The sequence below is a fragment of the Oncorhynchus gorbuscha genome, linkage group LG03 (genome assembly GCF_021184085.1).
Source record: "Oncorhynchus gorbuscha isolate QuinsamMale2020 ecotype Even-year linkage group LG03, OgorEven_v1.0, whole genome shotgun sequence".
NCBI lineage: Eukaryota > Metazoa > Chordata > Actinopteri > Salmoniformes > Salmonidae > Oncorhynchus > Oncorhynchus gorbuscha.
In genome coordinates this window covers 80,524,410-80,542,807 of record NC_060175.1, presented here as the reverse complement: position 1 = coordinate 80,542,807, position 18,398 = coordinate 80,524,410, and the positions used below count along the sequence as shown (strand labels likewise).

The 18,398-nt window shown below is 43.7% G+C and overlaps 1 protein-coding gene across 6 annotated transcripts in view; it reads right to left on the bottom strand.

Annotated features, from left to right (window-relative positions):
- Positions 1 to 232: 232 nt before the first annotated feature.
- Positions 233 to 18,398, bottom strand: part of LOC124032006 (msx2-interacting protein-like) — a 40,115-nt gene continuing 21,949 nt past the window's right edge. For 3 of the 6 annotated variants that reach the window (XM_046343937.1, XM_046343941.1, XM_046343940.1), the window contains 12 exons: positions 16,257 to 16,414; positions 12,752 to 12,967; positions 12,482 to 12,633; positions 12,247 to 12,372; positions 11,991 to 12,104; positions 11,749 to 11,862; positions 11,525 to 11,625; positions 3,595 to 11,425; positions 2,971 to 3,306; positions 2,608 to 2,802; positions 2,292 to 2,450; positions 233 to 2,144 (listed from right to left, as the gene is read on the bottom strand). In XM_046343937.1, coding sequence (XP_046199893.1) covers positions 2,013 to 2,144; positions 2,292 to 2,450; positions 2,608 to 2,802; positions 2,971 to 3,306; positions 3,595 to 11,425; positions 11,525 to 11,625; positions 11,749 to 11,862; positions 11,991 to 12,104; positions 12,247 to 12,372; positions 12,482 to 12,633; positions 12,752 to 12,967; positions 16,257 to 16,414 — 9,634 coding nt within the window. In that variant the 3' untranslated portion in view covers positions 233 to 2,012. Of the gene's footprint in view, positions 2,145 to 2,291; positions 2,451 to 2,607; positions 2,803 to 2,970; positions 3,307 to 3,409; positions 3,500 to 3,594; positions 11,426 to 11,524; positions 11,626 to 11,748; positions 11,863 to 11,990; positions 12,105 to 12,246; positions 12,373 to 12,481; positions 12,634 to 12,751; positions 12,968 to 16,256; positions 16,415 to 18,398 lie in introns of those variants that run through there. The other 3 variants (XM_046343939.1, XM_046343938.1, XM_046343942.1) reach the window with 3 other exon arrangements.

Sequence of the window (18,398 nt, the reverse complement as noted above, 5' to 3'; positions counted from 1 at the left end):
ACTACGAGTGCAGATACAGGACTCAGACTCAAAACATAAAATGGCCATGGTAGGCTTTAAGCTACAGACACATGCAAAATGCCTATGCTGACATCTTGTGACTTCAAGGTGCACTGCAACATATAGTAATAACATTATGATAAACTGTTGGCATTATATTATCATACAGTAATGTATCTATAGTGGAACAAGCCATACCAAGACAACTGACACAATCAAGAAAACGCCAATCGAGAGTGACAGACCATTTAATGATCTGTAAGTATGTTAAACAACCATTTTACAGTTTAATGTCCTCATAGAGGAACAGCAAAATACACATGTTATGAAATAAGATTTGATCAAAAGACAGTCTAAGATTTTTTTTGTTGTATTTAGTTGTCATTTGTATATCAAAATTAAGTGCCTTCAGCATTACCATGAGAGTATTCAGCCTGCAGTAATTTAAATATTTACAGCACAAAAACGGAGAATCATGGTTTACTTTCTGCATCGGTTCACAACTAGCTGCGTCTCTTTCAGACTGCCTTGTTTTGTCACACAAATCAAAATATGAGGACCCTGAACGGAGACAGTAATACGGGAAAGTACACAAGAGCACAGATTGGGAACATGAGTATTTACAGCATTGGCTCAGGGAGACTCTAGTTCAGAGAAAGGAAAGAGAGATGGACAGTTTACACATCCATTCCTGGCATTGTTTAAAGTTTAAGTCACATTTGTTGCCTCATGGATTGGTTTCCCCTTTACTTCTTCAAGTTAAGCATGCTACAGCTGTCATTTAGTCATTTGCTTTTTGACTTTGGGAACACATATTGGTATCCAGGAGTATTTTCAGGGGAACAGTAGGGGGCAGTGGAGGACACAAAGAGAGAGGAGGACTATGTTTACTAGTTTGCTAAACTGTATCCACAATTCAACATCAAATAAAACTGTTAATGGTACTCAATGGAAATGAGGACATGATTTCACAATGGAGTAGCAGTAGGCTGTAACAGGTTGGGCTGATGAAGAAAATAGAATCAAAAACAGAGGCTATTACAGTAGATCTGAGTGATGAATACAAATTCAAGTATGAAAATAGGTTCAGATTATTTAGATACATTGTGGTGATTTTTCCTTTGAAAAAATACATTTTGGCACAAAATCAATTCTAAAAACAAGGGTTCATAAATGTCACTGAACTGAGTTTTGTTGAGATCCTTGTCAGTTGCCACCCCCCTCCCTAAAATTTTAAAAGTGATAATCTGTCATGTAATCCACTTGGTCTCCCTAAATCTTTTTAATCTTTAAACATTAGACTTGAAAAGGAGGCAAATAAAAATGATATATTCTTTAAATATATATTTAGTCCTGTGTTGAGGCATGTACAACTCAAAGTTCCCATATAGCTTCCTGGGGAACATTGAGGAAAGCTGACTGGAAATGAAGTAGAAGGAAATTAAATTGGCAGATGATAGAAGAATAAAAGCAGTACAAAAGATTGGTCACTGGACCATGTCTATTATATGTGTCCTTTTTTCTCAATCTGTAAAAATATCATGTTTTTGATTTACTTATTGATTTTATTTTCTTAACATAGAAAACAATTCCAACCAGTCATTACACAAAAAAAAAAAAATCAAACATGATTTAGATAAGAGTAAAAACATCCCTTAGCCATCCTTCTAATTTAGTTCCCTTGTCCCCTTCAATACTTAGAAAATCAAGACGCAATCCAGTTAACCTTCAACAATGGCAAAAGCGAAATGGATGATCATAGAATTGATCATCAAAACTCCTAATCCACCCTTCCGTATGCTCTCAGTAAAGGCAGAGATTTGTGGAATCAGAGGTGGTAGGATGATTTAAGGACTCGGTGAAGAGAAAAACATATTTTTAAAACAAAAAATGGTTAAACCCATCCAAACTGAGGCATTTCCAGTTTTCTAAACTGGATGAAAGTCCTAAAAGGCTGGTGTTGGCTTGGTTCTGATGGGTTCAAGAAAATATAGTTTTTTTATGGAGAGGTATTACACGGAGGCAATGACAATCATGAGGTGAGGGGAGATGCTGGAGATACTGTTGAGAAGGTCGGGGGCAAGCCGGCACAGGTGGCTCTCTGAGAACTCACACGGTGGGAAAATCTGCACCACATATGCCGGCTGGGGAAGAAATAGACAAAACACATGGTTTGAAGTCAGTTCAGTAGCATACTCCCATCTCCAACTAATGTTTACTTGAATACAGAAAGCAACAGGTCTGTTTGAAAATGGATGCTTACATGGCATAACAGTCAATGCACAACATACCTGATTAGAGCCGGGGTTGGGGACGTTGATGATCCCAGCTGCCTGTTTTTTCTGTAGGTAGGTGATGAAGCCTCCTTTCAAGAGAAGGGTCTGGCTGTGAACGTCCTCCTGATCTCGTCCACATGGCAGAGCTAGCAAGAGGCAGTAGTCATTCTCCACCTGTAAACAACAACCCAATCAAATCAGTTGAGCTTTTCTACTGAAATATTAAGCATGTTTACAGAACTAGCTGCCTGAAAAGAAAACATCACCAATGAGCGTCCTAAGAATCATGATAAAAATGCATTGTTTTAATGGCGAACAGCTAGCATCTCACCATCATCCTGCGAGCCACGCCCTCCAGCTGGGACGCTTCCAGTCTCATCCTCTGTGCAATGCGGAGTGGGGCACCTCCCTCCAGGGGCGGCAGTGAGTGGTGAGCCAGCACATTGTTGCCAGAGACAAAGTGGAGCTGCACGGCAACTGAGTCACTCTTCAGTGCCAGCAGGCCTTGCCACACTATGGGATATGTCTGCACAAACAAAAGTAGAGCAAAGACAGGTCAGATAAATAGGTTAAATCTTAAGAACAAGCAATATTACGTAAACTGATTATTATTCTAATCTTACAAATGACGACTGAATGTCTTCAGTATTGCCCCTCTAGTAACTGTTCTAATTCCCATGATCAGCCTCATTACCGTTAAAAGCTGCACCATATCGACGGACCGGTATCCTGAGTGCCCCAGTTTACCCTCAGGGCGCAACTCCGAGGAACTTGAGAGGGGTGCTGCTGGAGGGCTCGACATGAAGACTGGTGGGCCCTTCTGCAGAACTAGCTCTTGCTTGTGGGAGAGAGCCATGGGAGATGTATAAGAGGGTGAAATGGTGTCCCTCTGTATCCGGGGCATGTGAGATAGGTCCATGGAGGTTGTGTGACGGAGGTGGGAGTTGTCCGATTTGGTTTCACATCCTCCACCAAGTGACCCAGCAGATAGTGACTGAGACAGCATTCCCCTGTGGCTGAGATCAGCATTCTGAGGAAACAAATAAAAAACTAGATGTTTAGAAACATAAGTAACAAATAGGACTACAGTGCTGCATGCATAGAAGTAATCATGTAGGAGAGAAACAATGTAATAGTAAAAGTCCATCCTAACTGAAAACACTTTGGCAAAAACACTGAACAGATGACTGAGACAGCATTCCCCTGTGGCTGAGATCAGCATTCTGAGGAAACAAATAAAAAACTAGATGTTTACTGAACAGATGAAAGCTTATAAACTAATGAACTAAATGTAAGCATGAATGCATTGTTCTCTGACCTGGGAAGGTGTGATGCCGCGGGAAGCCAGGTTAAATCCCATCGAAGAGTGACTGGAAAACTGGGAGTGGAAGCCCCGCATATCCCTGTACACTGGGAAGGAGCCAGCGCCGCCTGGATGAATCAACTGAACCCCTTGAGGATGATGATGAGGAGATACCATAACAGGGACGGATGAATGGACCCCCATGATCCTGCTGCTCTCGGTATGAGGTGGGTGAGACATATTTGCTTCCAATGGTTTGGGAGTCTCCTTCCCCATCTGTGTCATGCCTTTTCCAACCAAGGGACTATTGGAAGCAGCAGAGATGTTGGTAATTGAGGTTGCTCCTGTCTCAGGAGTTTGTGACTGACGTCCCTCTGCGATGGTGTGCTCTCCTAGCTGATGGTGCATCAGGATGCGCATGTCCCGTATGTCTCTGATGTCTCGGGAGGCCATGCTGTACTGGTCCAGACGTAGACCTGCGTGATGCAGCCCTCTCCGTTTCTCTGCCTGCATCATCATCACATCTGACTGGAGCTGGGGTGTAGAGGATCTGCACAGCCCATGGTGGTAGTGCCTTATGTCCTCCTCGACGCTGCAGTCTGAGGCTCCCCGAGTGGGGCCCACGTGGGACTGCACCACCATGTCTCTGATCACGGCTGGCATGTTGGAGCGCTGAGGGGGCCCAGTGTGGGAAGATGGTAGGAAATCCGCCCGTCTTCCGTAATTCATTCCAGAAAGGTGTGGGGTGTTGATCCTGATCTCGCCGTGAGAGAGGCGACCCATAGACACTGACTGGGTGACGCTATGCGACACTGGGGTCATGATAACAGATTGCTCTGGGTGGGGGTGGTGCATACTGGAGATGTACAGAGACATCTCAGGCATACCAGGATGCAAAACCATAGAGCTGCCATGGGGGGACATTGAGTTGCTGGGAGGGCAAACTTTGGCAAAAGGTGAGTGGCCTGTTGTTCTAGGGGAATAGGGCTCTTGCTTGAGGTGTGGGACTGACTGATCAGTTGGGGTACTGGGACTAGGACTCATACGGTTTCCAGTCAAAGATGGGTGATGTGGATTCATGATTGGACTGAGGTTGGATGTCTGGTGTGCCTTTGCCATATCCGCCAGCATTGGTATAGATTCTACTCCAAGCCCTTTCTTGTATATCAATACTTGAGGACTTGTGACCGGTTGTTGAATCATCTTTGGTTGAATCATCATTACTGTGCTACCCTGAAGTCCAGTGTGATATGACGACTCTGACTTGTCAGAACCAGGACTCTCCTGCTTAATAGTGGAGATGACAGGCTGAAAATTGTATGACTGGCCAGTTAAGAGTACCCCAGGGTGTCCGTACCCTGTGGGTGTCAGGGGTCCCTTGGGGGTGGAAGGATGGGATGGGGTAAGCGGTTCTTGCTTAATCTGAGATTTAGAGACAGACTGCTGGAACTCTATGTCAACTGCACTGGCTGGTGGGATCTGGCTAATTTTGGCGCTGATCCGTTGAGGTCCCTCTGTTTTTTGCCCTGAGTAACTTAGTACTACCACACCCTGTGATGTATTCACCCTGAGGCCAGGACTGGAGTCTGTGTTGTAGGGTGTGCTCTCAACTACAGACCATCCTCTGCTGTTCAAATCCTCTGCCGCATCCACTCCATGGTAACGATTGTTCTCGTTCATACTTGATCCGAATTTCTGTTTGGGTAAAGATAGGCCAGCATTACGGTTACTTAGGGAGATTCGAGGTGCTTCCTCAGTATCATAGGGCATTGGAATCCGGCTGATGACAGAGGTAGTAGGCGAAGAAATTACTGAATGGACTATCTTCTCTCCAAAGTTCTGCTGGGTCTCTGTGAGCGGGGAAGGTTTTTGAAAAGTGGGATGTGGTATCAAAGGCGAGGTTCTGTCTTTAAGATGCTTGTTCCAAGCTGTCATTGTGTCAGACGAGTTCTCATTCTCTGACATGCGAATGTCTGTCAGCGTTGTCGTTAAGACTGTAGTAGGGATGGCATTGCTGTTTGATGCTGATACATATTTCGGCTCCATGAGGATCTTTCTTAGAGTGCTGGAGCTAGGGTCAATATCCGATGCCTTAGTATCAGGAGGCATGGGTGGATTTGCTGACTGGTTCCCAAGTACAGTTACTGCTTGTGCAGAGGGAGTGACTACATTAACTTGAATTGCAGGAGTAGCATGAATTCTACTTTCTTCAGATCTGGAAAGCCAGTCTGGTGAAACAGGCATTGTGCCGGGGCAGGGTGGAGGGACATTCAATTGGGTTGGATATGGTTTGAGCGCAAGGGATGAAGAAAGAGCAGGGGCTACTGCTGATAGTTGTAACGTTTTGAAATGAGGAGGACTCTTGGTGCTAGCGTGAAAGGCAGATTCTTCAGGTACGGGTTGTTCCGCAGCAGGTTGTTCTGCCTCCTTAGGGGTGTCCACGGTCATGGTGCATGTGACATCCACTGTTGCTGTAGCAGTAGCTGCCTTAGAGTTGATTATTTCCATGTCTTCAGGAATGGACTCTGTTGGCTTGATAGGGGAGGTTTCAACTTCTGGTACATCTTCTGCAGTCTCTCCCTTCCTGTTGATACAAGCCTTTCGTCCCCTGGACCTCTTTGGAGTCTTAGCTCTGACTGCTTTCCCTGTTTTCTTGGGTGCTTCTGGTGAAGGGGAATCATCTTGGGCAGAGGCCCCAGAAACAGATGATTCAGAGGCTTTATCATCTGGCATCAAGGGCTTGACACTGGGAATCAGAACTCCCATCTCTGGGTCTGGGTCAATAACGTGTTTTTCTGGTTCCAAAACATAATCGGCAGAGGGGGAGACCAGGGGCTCTGGGGTAGGAACAAGTGCAGTGTAAGTGGGAGGAGCTGTGAACCCATCTGTATCAGTAGGTATGTCTTCAGCAGTAATGGAATCAATGGCAGCAGCCAGTTCGGTTTCACTGGCAGGATTAGCAGACTTCTCCCCCTCCGTTTCTACAGTGACAGGGGGCAGTAGGGTACGTGGCTCTGCAGGTGGTTCCTTATAGGGTTGAATAGGTTTCTCAACTGTAAGTTTGGCAATATTCTCCACTGCCCGTTCCAGTTCCATCTGACGTGCCAAAAGAGCGGCTGCTGGGTCCACCGGTGGTTCAGGGTCTAATAGAACTTCCTTTTCCTCTGGGCTGAGTTCTGCTGCTTCTTTCAGATACTGAGTCCTTGTTTCTTCTTTATCTGGTGTTTCTGGTTTGGCCTTTTTAACAGTGGTCTCAAAAGATTCAGACTCATCCTCCCCAGAGCAAAGCAACCCTTTCACATCATCTACGCTTACACGAATCTCAAAGTTTCTCAAGCAATGCGATTTATCCTCTGTCACCAATTTGGCATTTTGTGTCAACCTTGGTGCTTTTACTTTCGCACTCTTTTCAGATTTTTGTCTTTTCTCTACATAGGTAGATTCTATCCTCTCAATGTCCCCTTCAGATAACCTTTTTGCAATTTGATCAGTTAGATTTTTGTCTTTTTGTGTTGGCACGCATTGCTTTGCGTCCTCTACTAATGTCCCTGCTTCTTCAGACTCATCTTTTATTTTGGGCTCAGGCTCTTCAGTATTATCACCCGACTTCTCTCCTGTTGATGGTGCACTCTCAGATTGTTTGTCTACTCTACTTGCTCTCCTGCCAACAGAGGTTCCAGTAGGTGAAGACACTTGAGCGGTCTGCACTTTCTGCATACGGGGTGAATGCCACCCCTCAGACATTCTTAAACCCTCTCCAGTGTTCACAGTCTCTTTGATATCAATGTCTTCCTCGGTTGCTTTCTGTGAGTCTCCTTTCACTGGTGACACATCTTCCCCTCGCCTGCGTGACTTGGATGGGCGACCTCGCCTTGTGTTAGTAGATGTGTTCAATGTGTCCTGCTGCAGCTGCTGCACTGGTTCTTTGTCAACAGCACGTTTACGTGTGGTGCGGGAATACTCCACCACCTCTTTACCTGGTGGCTGGGCCTCCCCTTCAGATGGTGTGGCATAAACAGACCGAACATTTCGGCGTCTAGTCCTTCCGAGGAATAGGCTTGATTCATTCTCAGGGTCAAGGACATGAACTGGTGACTTGGTTATAGGCTCTGATGATATTTCTCCTCGTGGAGATGAAGACCTTTTCATTTTCTCTCTGTCAATTCGCTCACTCTTTCGAGTAATTGGTTTCTCAGAGACAACTGTTTCGGGGTGCTTCAGGATTTGTGTTTCGGACACATTTGGCTTAGCCCTTTTACTCTTGGGTTGTTTGCGAATTGGCTTTGCTGGTTTCATTTCAGCCTCTGAAACAGGCATGTGAACCTCATGGGAAGCTTCAGATTTCTGAGGTGTATCAAGGTCCTTAGAATCTGGTTTCCGTGGTTGGACCTCCATCTTTACCATGTTCATATTATCTTCAATCTTGGGGGAAGCAGAGCAAGGGAATTCGGCAGCCTCTGCATCAAAACAACTTAATGAGGCACCAGGAGTGGGAAGCTTATCATCAAAGAAAGATGCATGATCCACTGTAATATTGCTATCAGTTGTAACTTTGGGTTCACATAGTTCCTCTCTAGGTTTAACTTTAACCTCAGCCTCTGAAAGGACAGACCGTAGGGGTGTGATTACAATCGAGGATGGTGGTTGGATCTCTACTAGTGGAGGAGATTGGGGTGGGGACAAATCACGACTATGTTCCACTTTTTCCTCTTTAATCGGTGAGACAGTTTGTTCAGATGAGGACGTTAAAACAGCCTCTTTCTCCTGCTGTGGTAATATCGCTCTGGGTGAAGGAAGAAACAATGAAATTGGTAGGATGCGAGAAGAGCCGACTGATTTAATATCAGCCTTCTGCATGAACTCTGAAACTTTGGAAGACCCTTCTTGTTGTTCATTCTGAACTTCTCCTTCACTCTTATCAACCACATCAACGTTTTCAATTTCTGGTGGAAAGTGGTCCCTTGAGGTCTCCTTCCGTTGTTGAAGCTCTAGAAAGCGGCTATGGAAAAGCACTATGGGCTCTTGAAGGTCCACTCCTCCTGGCTCAGGTTGTCCTTCGACAGAATCCTGTTTGGAAAGATGTCTACCAAATCCCGACTTAGGATCTGGATCTTTGCGCTCAAGATGTTGCAATCGCCGTGAATCTTGCTCAAAGATTGAACTATGAAGAAAACGAGAGGCAAACAGCTCCTGCCGTTGCTGATCCTCTGCTTTGGGGTCCTCCTTTTTGTCATCCAGTTTACCTTCAGAGTCAGTATGAATCTTCTTCTTCTTCATGTACCAAGACGGGATAGGTCGTGGTGCAGACTCTGCCTTTTCTTTGTCTGATCTACTGTGAAGACTTGCAAAGCAAGAGTCTCTGTCAAGAAAGGACCAATTATCCTCCCTTGAGGAAGACAATGACTTGGCTCGCTCAAGAAGTGCTTTTGTGTCTGGAGTTATAGTCTTGTCTAATGCAAAAGAATAAAACTTATTCTTCTCCAGAGAGCCTGAGAAATTCAGGTCTGTTAACCTTTCTTCACGTTCTCTGAGGATAGAGGACAGTGAAGTGTTGGGCTTAGTGGAGTGGTTTTTGTTCTCCCCATCATGATCTGAATCTGACTGTACTTCTCCAGGCTCTAGTTCACGCACAAGACGTTTGCGAATGCTTTCACGTTTCACAATGCTACTGGGGAAGGTCATGTCCATTCTGAGGAAGTCAGATTTGATTCCGCTCTCCCATCGTTGAAGTAGCTCCTCATCACACCCAAGCAATGTTGTCTTAGACTTAGGAAATTCTGTGTTCGGGGAACTGAGACTATTGGGTGTCACGTCCAAGCTGTATTTCAATGAATCTACATGCGAGTAGACTTTGTCCTCTTTTTTAGGAGAGTCTTTAGTCTCTTTATTGGTAACTGATTGTGATAACTGGGAAGCATACACTTCATTTGAGGGAAAGTGACCAGAGCCAGAAAAGGCTGTGACACTCCGGCAAAGGTCTTCATTTAATTCCTGGGAAGACCTGTAGTGTCGTTCTCTCTTAGCACTTAGCAAGTCAAAGTTAAAACTATCAGATTTCTTACGTTTGTTAGATGGAGAATCATGTGTGACATCTTGACGTGATTTTCCTACCTCATGCAACAGACTGAAACGTTCAAAGTCCTCTGTGTTGCTGCCTTGTGGGCTTTCAGTTTTGTCTGATTTGTCAGGCTCTTCTAGCTTCTGCCAAAGCCATTGGCTCTGTTCCATTTGTTTTTGGCAGCTCTGAGAGTGGTCAATGTCAGACGCAAGTCGTTCCTCAGTCTCCCCTCTGCTTTTGTATAGTCCTACACCCTGCCCACCATTGTCTTCTTGCGGCTGTACCTTGAATGCGTCCTGGTCAAGACTCCCATCATCAGAGATTTTCATGAGACTTGAACTCCTATGGATTTTTGATCCCCAAAACTCAATTTTCAGACAGGGTGGGTCTAATGGATTGGTTTCATCTTCTGTTGGCTCTCCAAGTCGTGACTGAAGTTCCAAACTGAGTCCAAGGCCCATTCCCATGGAGACAATATCAGACTCTTGTTTATCTTTAGGACTGAAAACAGTAACAAGTCTCTCAGATTTAGCCTTGCAATGCTCTTTCTTATGAACCCCTATTTGCAATAGACTCTTGTCACCCTCATTCTCCTCCTCAGCTGGCTTCCTGAGTCCCAATCTACCACACTCTTCCTCTTCCTGACTGGCCCTCTTCAGTCGATCGGTCTTCAGCATGGATTCTTCAAAACGCCTCTTTCGTGCAGCTAGACGGTCAACATCTAAAGAGTTAGAACCATCAAACCCAGGGCCAGCTTTCATATGTATTTTGGCTTTCATTTTAATATCATTTTCTACAACTTCAACCAGTCTTGCCATGTTTTTGTCTTTGGGCACCTTTCTATGCTTGATTATATCTCCTTTTTGAGGCTTTATGTGAAAGGGAGGACTGTTCTGGTCAGTTGAGGGTGATTCAAGCCGAATACTGTCATTCCCACGTTTTTGTTTTTCTAGGACAGCATGACCAAGCGATTTTCCTTCCTTCTCCTTCACACGCGTTAGCTGCACCACACAAGGTGGTAGGTCTAGCTGTCCTTTGCCTGAGCCTTCTTTTTCCTTAGGAGGAAACTTGCTGACTTTGGTTCGAAGGCCTGGACTACCTTCTCTTTCAAGTTCAGGGTCCGTCTCAGGCGATGGAATACTGGGAGATAGCAACCTAAATTTCCTCAGCTTCTCGCCTTTCTCCTTTTCACCTTTCTCCTTGCGCCCGGCCCGCCTTTCCTTTTCACCGCCGATACCATGTTCAACTTCAAAGGATCTCTCCTTCTCTGGCTTATCACTCTTATTATACCGGTCAGGGTGTTCCTTGTCAGGCTTGTCAAATCTTGGAGGTGAGAGTGAACTGCAGCTGCCACTTTGCTCTGAGGATCTACAGCAAATGCGGCGATCAGAGTCACTTGGTAGACGCTCAGAGAGAGAGGGGGACACTGTAGGACTGACAGGGCGATTAGGGTGAGAAGGGCTCTGGCTGTGTTCAATTGTCCTCCGCCCATGGTCACGTTCACGGTCTGTTTCAAAGCGCTCCCTCTCACGCTCCCTCTGCAAGTAACTGTATTTGCGGATGTCCTGCTCATAGGGGTCTCTGTGATCTCTGTATTCACGCGGGTCATCAAAGTAACGTGGGTCATAGAAATCTCCCTGGTATGGGTCCCATTCAGTGTAGGACTCGCGGCTCCTGGCAGGTAACTTGCGACGGGGGTCTTCTATTAAGGCTCCTCCAGGTGTTCGCACATTGTTGTCAAAGAATGGCCGTTCAATTGCAAACTCATATTGAGGCCTGCGTTCATCACTGAAAAACACAAAAATATACACAGGAAGCAAAATCATTATTTATATATAATTTATATCATTATTTTTCAATAGGGATCTGTGACAAAATTATACAAACCTTCCTTCAGATAGGATTTCATAGAAGTCGCGAATGTCCTGCCCAGATGCCTGCATTGAGCGATAGAAAGCCATCTGACTTTCCTGATTGGCAAAGTCCACCTGCAAACACATGGAAATTGAAAAGGCGGACAACAATTATTGTTTGGACTATGGTCTTCAATCATCTGGCCTATTCCCCCCAACGACAGGCATTCTAGCTCAAAATATGTTTTTTCTGCTGACCTTAATTTTGTTGCCACCAATCTTCCAACCCTTGGTCTCTTTGACAGCGGCCTGTGCATATTCAATGTTTTTATACAGGATAAGGGCCATTCCTTTGGGTCTGTCAAATACAACCTGTGGTGGGAGGGGAGAGAAGTATGACATACATTTGGTAAAACTATATGATCCTTTAGATAACATGTTGAATGAAATGAATTGTGTCATGAGAAAATGGCTTAAACAGGAATAAGCAGCAGGCTTACCTTGACAACATGTCCATAACGACAGAAATGACGAGTGAGATACTGCTCTGTGATGTTGGAGGCTAAACCATCCAACCAAACACAAGTTGTGGGCATGCTTTTTCCAAATCCCAGCTGTAAAAATAGGGTTAAATAACATATCAACAATATTATCCTGTTGGCAATACCCCTGTCACTACTATCAACAAATAAAATCTCAGTTGTACATTCAGAATAAGTGTTTTGTGTAAAATGAGAGTTATAATGCTGTCCTCACCTTTAGCCTATTGTTGCAGAGGTACTCTCCATCCATCTTCGTTATGGCCTTACAAACACTGCCAATGTCACAGTACTGTAGAAAGGCATACTGAGGGGCACCATTAACTTTCTTGATGTCAATATCCTATGTGAATGGAAAGGAAGGCAACACTAAATTTAGAGAGGCAGTGTTGAATTAGGCAATTCCTCCTCACAAAATCTCCTCTGCAACATGCAGAATGTATTTTACATACCACTATCTCCCCAAAACGCTGAAAGATATTGAGAAGGTCATGGTAGCTGGTGGTCTTTTCCAGGTTGCCAATAAACAGAGTTCGTGTGGCTTTGGGGTGAAATTCGTCTATCCTCTCATCCAGAGGCCGGTACTCATTCTCGCTTTCAGTCTCTAAAAAGAGAAATTCATGTTTTCATAAACCTGTATAAATCATGTTTAAAAAGGTAGAGCACAGAGATTTTCCTGGTCAGGTTAAGTGGTTAGGAAAAACTCAAGCCACTTTATATACCAGTTGTGGACGCACCAGGGCCATTCCAGATGATGACCTCAATTTGCATGCCAAAAAACAGCTTCCCCTTTGATGCACCAAGGGCCTTCTCCTGGTCCTCTTGCTGGCGAAAGAACACAAGTCCATAGCGCTCCTCTAAAGCTCCATGGATTTGCACAGAAGTCACCTTCCCATACTTCTTGAACTCATGGAACAGGCCATCCTTCAGACTTGTATCTGAAAGAGGGAAAAAAGACCATATAAAAGCTTGACTAAATACTTTCAGGTGCATACAGTGCACTCGGAAAGTATTCAGACCCCATCACTTTTTCCACATTTTGTTTCGTTACAGCCTTATTCTAAAATGGATTCAATCTACACACAATAACTCATAATGAGAAAGTGAAAACAGGTTTTTAGCAATTTCTGCAAATGTTTAAAGAATATATATAACAACAACAAAAAGTATTTACATACAGTTGAAGTCGGATGTTTACATACACCTTAGCCAATTACATTTAAACTCAGTTTTTTTTTTTTTTTTACAATTCCTGACATTTAATCCTAGTAAAAATTCCCTGTCTTAGGTCAGTCAGGATCACCACTTAAATTTAAGAATGTGAAATGTCAGAATAATAGTAGAGAGAAGATTTATTTCAGCTTTTATTAATTTCATCACATTCCCAGTGGGTCAGAAGTTTACATGCACTCAATTAGTATTTGGTAGTATTGCCTTTAAATTGATCAACTTGGGTCAAACATTTTGGGTAGCCTTCCACAAGCTTCCCACAATAAGTTGGGTGAATTTTGGTCCATTCCTCCTGGCAGAGCTTGTGTAAGTAACTGAGTCAGGTTTGTAGGCCTCCTTGCTCGCACACGCTTTTTCAGTTCTGCCCAAAAATGCTCTATAGGATTGCGGTCAGGGATTTGTGATGGTCACTCCAATACCTTGACTTTGTTGTCTTTAAGCCCTTTAGTCACAACTTTGGAAGTTTGCTTGGGGTCATTGTCCATTTGGAAGACCCATTTGTAACCAAGCTTTAACTTCCTGACTGATGTCTTGAGATGTTGCTTCAATATGTCCACATCATTTTCCTCTTCACGATGCCATCTATTTTGTGAAGTGCACCAGTCCCTCCTGCAGCAATGCACACCCACAACATGATGCTGCCACCCCGTGCTTCATGGTTTGGATGGTGTTCTTCGGCTTGCAAGCCTCCCCCTTTTTCCTCCAAACATAATGAAGGTCATTATGGCCAAACAGTTCTATTTTTGTTTCATCAGACCAGATGGCATTTCTCCAAAAAGTACGATCTTTGTCCCCATGTGCAAACCATAGTCTGGCTTTTTTTATGGAAGTTTTGGAGCAGTGGCTTCTTCCTTGCTGAGCGGCCTTTCAGGTTATGTCGATATAGGACTTGTTTTACTGTGGATATAGATACTTTTGTAACTGTTTCCTCCAGCATCTTTGCAAGGTCCTTTGCTGTTGTTCTGGGATTGATTTGCACTTTTCGCACCAAAGTAAGTTAATTTCTAGGAGACAGAACGCGTCTCCTTCCTGAGCGGTATGACGGCTGCGTGGTCCCATAGTGTTTATACTTGCATACTATTGTTTGTACAGATGAACGTGGTACCTTCAGGCATTTGGAAATTGCTCCCAACTCCCAAAAATGAACCAGACTTGTGGAGGTCTACAATTTATTTTCTGAGGTCTTGGCTGATTTCTTTTGATTTTCCCATGATGTCAAGCAAAGAGGCACTGAGTTTGAAGGTAGGCCTTGAAATACATCCATAGGTACACCTCCAATTGACTCAAATTATGTCAATTAGCCTATCAGAAGCTTCTAAAGCCATGACATTTTCTGGAATTTTCCAAGCTGTTTAAAGGCACAGTCAACTTAGTGTATGTAAATGTCTGGCCCACTGGAATTGTGAAACAGTGAAATAATCTGTCTGTAAACAATTGTTGGAAAAATGACTTGCGTCATATCATGCACAAAGTAGATGTCCTAACCGACTTGCCAAAACTATAGTTTGTTATCAAGAAATGTGTGGAGTGGTTGAAAAACGAGTATTAATGACTCCAACCTAAATGTATGTAAACTTCCGACTTCAACTGTAAGTATTCAGATCCATCTATATAAGGTCCCACAGTTGACAGTGCATGTCAGAGCAAAAACCAAGCCATGAGGTCAAAGCAATTGTCCTTAGAGCCCCCGAGACAGGATTGTGTCAAGGCACAGATCTGGGGAAGGGTACCAAAAAAATTCTGCAGCATTGAAGGTCCCCAAGAACACAATGGCCTCCATCATTCTTAAAGGGAGGGAGTTTGGAACCACCAAGACTCTTCCTAGAGCTGGCCGCCCGGCCAAACTGAGCAATCGGGAGACATGTGCTTAGGTCAGGGAGGTGACCAAGAACCCAATAGTCACTCTGACAGAGCTCTATAGTTCTTCTTTGAAGATGGGAGAACCTTCCAGAAGGACAACCATCTCTGCAGCACTCCACCAATCAGGCCTTAATTGTAGAGTGGCCAGACGGAAGCCACTCCTCAGTAAAAGGCACATGACAGCCCATTTGGAGTTTGCCAAAAGGCACATAAAGACTGTCAGACCGTGAGAAACAAGATTCTCTGGTCTGATGAAACCAAGATTGAACTCTTTGGCCTGAATGCCAAGCGTCATATCTGGAGGAAACCTGGCACCATCCCTAGGGTGAAGCATGGTGGTGGCAGCATCATGCTGTGGGGATATTTTTAGCAGCAGGGAGTGGGAGACTAGTTAGGATCGAGGGAAAGATAAACAGAGCAAAGTACGGAGAGATCCTGGATTAAAATCTGCTCCAGAGCGCTCAGGATCTCAGACTGGAGCGAAGGTTCACGTTCCAACAGGACAATGACCCTAAGCACACAGCCAAGACAATGAAGGAGTGGCTTCTCTGAATGTCCTTGAGTGGCCCAGCCAGAGCCTGGACTTGAACCTGATCCAACATCTCTGGAGAGACCTGAAAATAGCTGGGCAGTGACGCTCCACATCCAACCTGACAGAGCTTGAGAGGATCTACAGAGAAACTCCCCAAATACAGGTGTGCCAAGCTTGTAGCATCATACCCAAGAAGACTCAAGGTTGTAATCGCTGCCAAAGGTGCTTCATCAAAGTACTGAGTAAAGGGTCTGAATACTTATGTAAATGGAATATATATATTTTAAAAATACATTTGCAAAAGTCTCAACTGTTTTTTCTTCGTCATTATGACGATGTAGATTGATGAGGGAAAAAACTATTAATCCATTTTAGAATAAGGCTGTAACGTAACAACAAATGTGGAAAATGTCAAAGGGTCTGAATATTTTACAAATACACTGTAGATAGTGACTAATTCATATCTGCAGTACAAAGAGCCTCAACAACAATGTCATTAACTCAATAAATGTAATTATTGCCAAAACCTAACAGTATATTGACCCTGTAGTCTAGACTAGACAATGTATGGTATATACACAGCAGAAAAGGGGTCAAATCCTCACCTGTAGAACGCACAGGAAGATTCTGAACCTTGACACCAAAACTTTTTCGAGGCTCATCCTTTTCAACGGCAGATAAAGCCAGAGCTGAAGGTGTAGGGACGGCAGCAGACTGAACTGAACGTGCTGGGGACTCATCACTCGAACTACTGGAATCACTGCTGCCAGAGAGGAACAAGAGACTTAATGGAAAATAGCATACTGTGAATGTCACAGAACCTCACATAGTCATAAGAAGAGGAGCAAATCTCTGTAAAGAACTCTAATTCAGAAATTGTGTACTTTTGTCTGAACAATTACAAAAGATTTTGATATAACTCACAGATCTGATGTATATCGTAAACATCATCAATCCATTACACACTCAACAATCAGGTTTGTTTGAACAACCTTCTATATGAGGTTGGAAATAATGAAGGTTAAATTAACATGAAGATATGGAATACCAATATTTGTCTTGCAGTGGCACTGTCATCGGCCCAATTCATCAACATGAAATTAAATCTGTTTTGATACAGGTCTATTTTTTATTCATATGTTGAAGCAAAATATTCTGCATAACCATTCACAGGTTAATATACAAATTATCCCACGAATGCATTAAGGCTTGAAATATTGGCCACCATTGTTCCAATTTCTCAAAATGTTCAGCAGGTCATGCCCATATGGATTTGAATGAAATCACCTTGACTAACAACCAAGGTTGGGAGAGTAGCATAGAACTACTACAATAGGGGAAATAGAGAGCAATTTGGACAGAAGACTGCTTGTGCTGTTAAATCGGTGTTTGAAATTCACAGCTCGACTGAGGGACCTTACCTTATGTATGTGTGGGGTACAGAGATGAGTTAGTCATTCAAAAATCATGTTTAACACTATTATTGCACACAGAAAGTCCATGCAACTTAATATGTGACTTGTTCAGCACATTTTTACTCCTGAACGTGTTTAGGCTTGCCATAGCAAAGGGGTTGAATACTTACTGACTCAAGACATTTCAGCTTTGAATTTTTTATTAATTTGAATAAAATTTAAAAAACAACTCCACTTTGACATTATGGGGTATTGTGTGTAGGGGCAATGACAAAAAAATTGGGCACAAAACAGAACACAAAAGTCTAGGAGTGTGAATACTTTCTGAATTTCCCCTTAATAGTATACCCCAATATTCCTTTCTATGGTTTTCCAGCCTTCTCCCTGTCAATTGTTTCCTGCTGCTCCTCCTCCTTCTCTTAAACACTCCCGGAAGTACTGCTAATGGAGCCTGGCCTGTGGGAGTGGGCAGGGAGCCAGCAGTGGCCAGAAATGTCCAGTTCCAACTGGATCTCACGGAGGGGGGGAGCTATCACCCATACACATAGGTAGGCAGTGAGAAAATGCACCAGCCATCTCCAAACATTCTCTGTAGCATTTCTCCCTGAATCCACATGTGCAGCTGAGTGCACACCCTGGTTTTCCAGAAATCCTGCTTATTCCCTCCTGTTTCCAGGAATCATCCAACCGGGATATAGCCAAAATCAGGGAATTTATTGAACGTTTTCAGAATTTTGCAACCCTAGTCCTGTCATTACTAAATGTGTTGCGTGATATGTATTTGAATATTGATTTATTAAAAATTACACACAAGAACATTTGATTAATAAAATATTTAAATCCGTCATCTTCCTCAAATATAGTCTGGAGAATGAAGGGATGATGACCCACTCTCCGAGAGGAAGGGAATCTACTTTGATTGGTCATCAACTCATGGCTCACACACTTCATTCAGGCGGCAGGGTAGCCTAGTGGTTAGAGTGTTGGACTAGTAACTGGAAGGTTGCAATTTCAAACCCCCGAGCTGACAAGGTACAAATCTGTCGTTCTGCCCCTGAACAGGCAGTTAACCCGCTGTTCCCAGGCCGTCATTGAAAATAAGAATTTGTTCTTAACTGACTTGCCTGGTTAAATAAAATGAAATAAATAAAAAAATAAGTAGAGTTAACCTCGAGTTAGCCTGCCCCGAAGCAGGTTAGTTCTGAAGGATTTGTTGCCATAGAAATTGATCTGGCTAAAAGGTGAGCAACTTTTGTGTCAACTGTTATAATGAGTTGACCAAAGTTACCTCACTAACTCCTCGAGTGGCGCAGCGGTCTAAGGCACTGCATC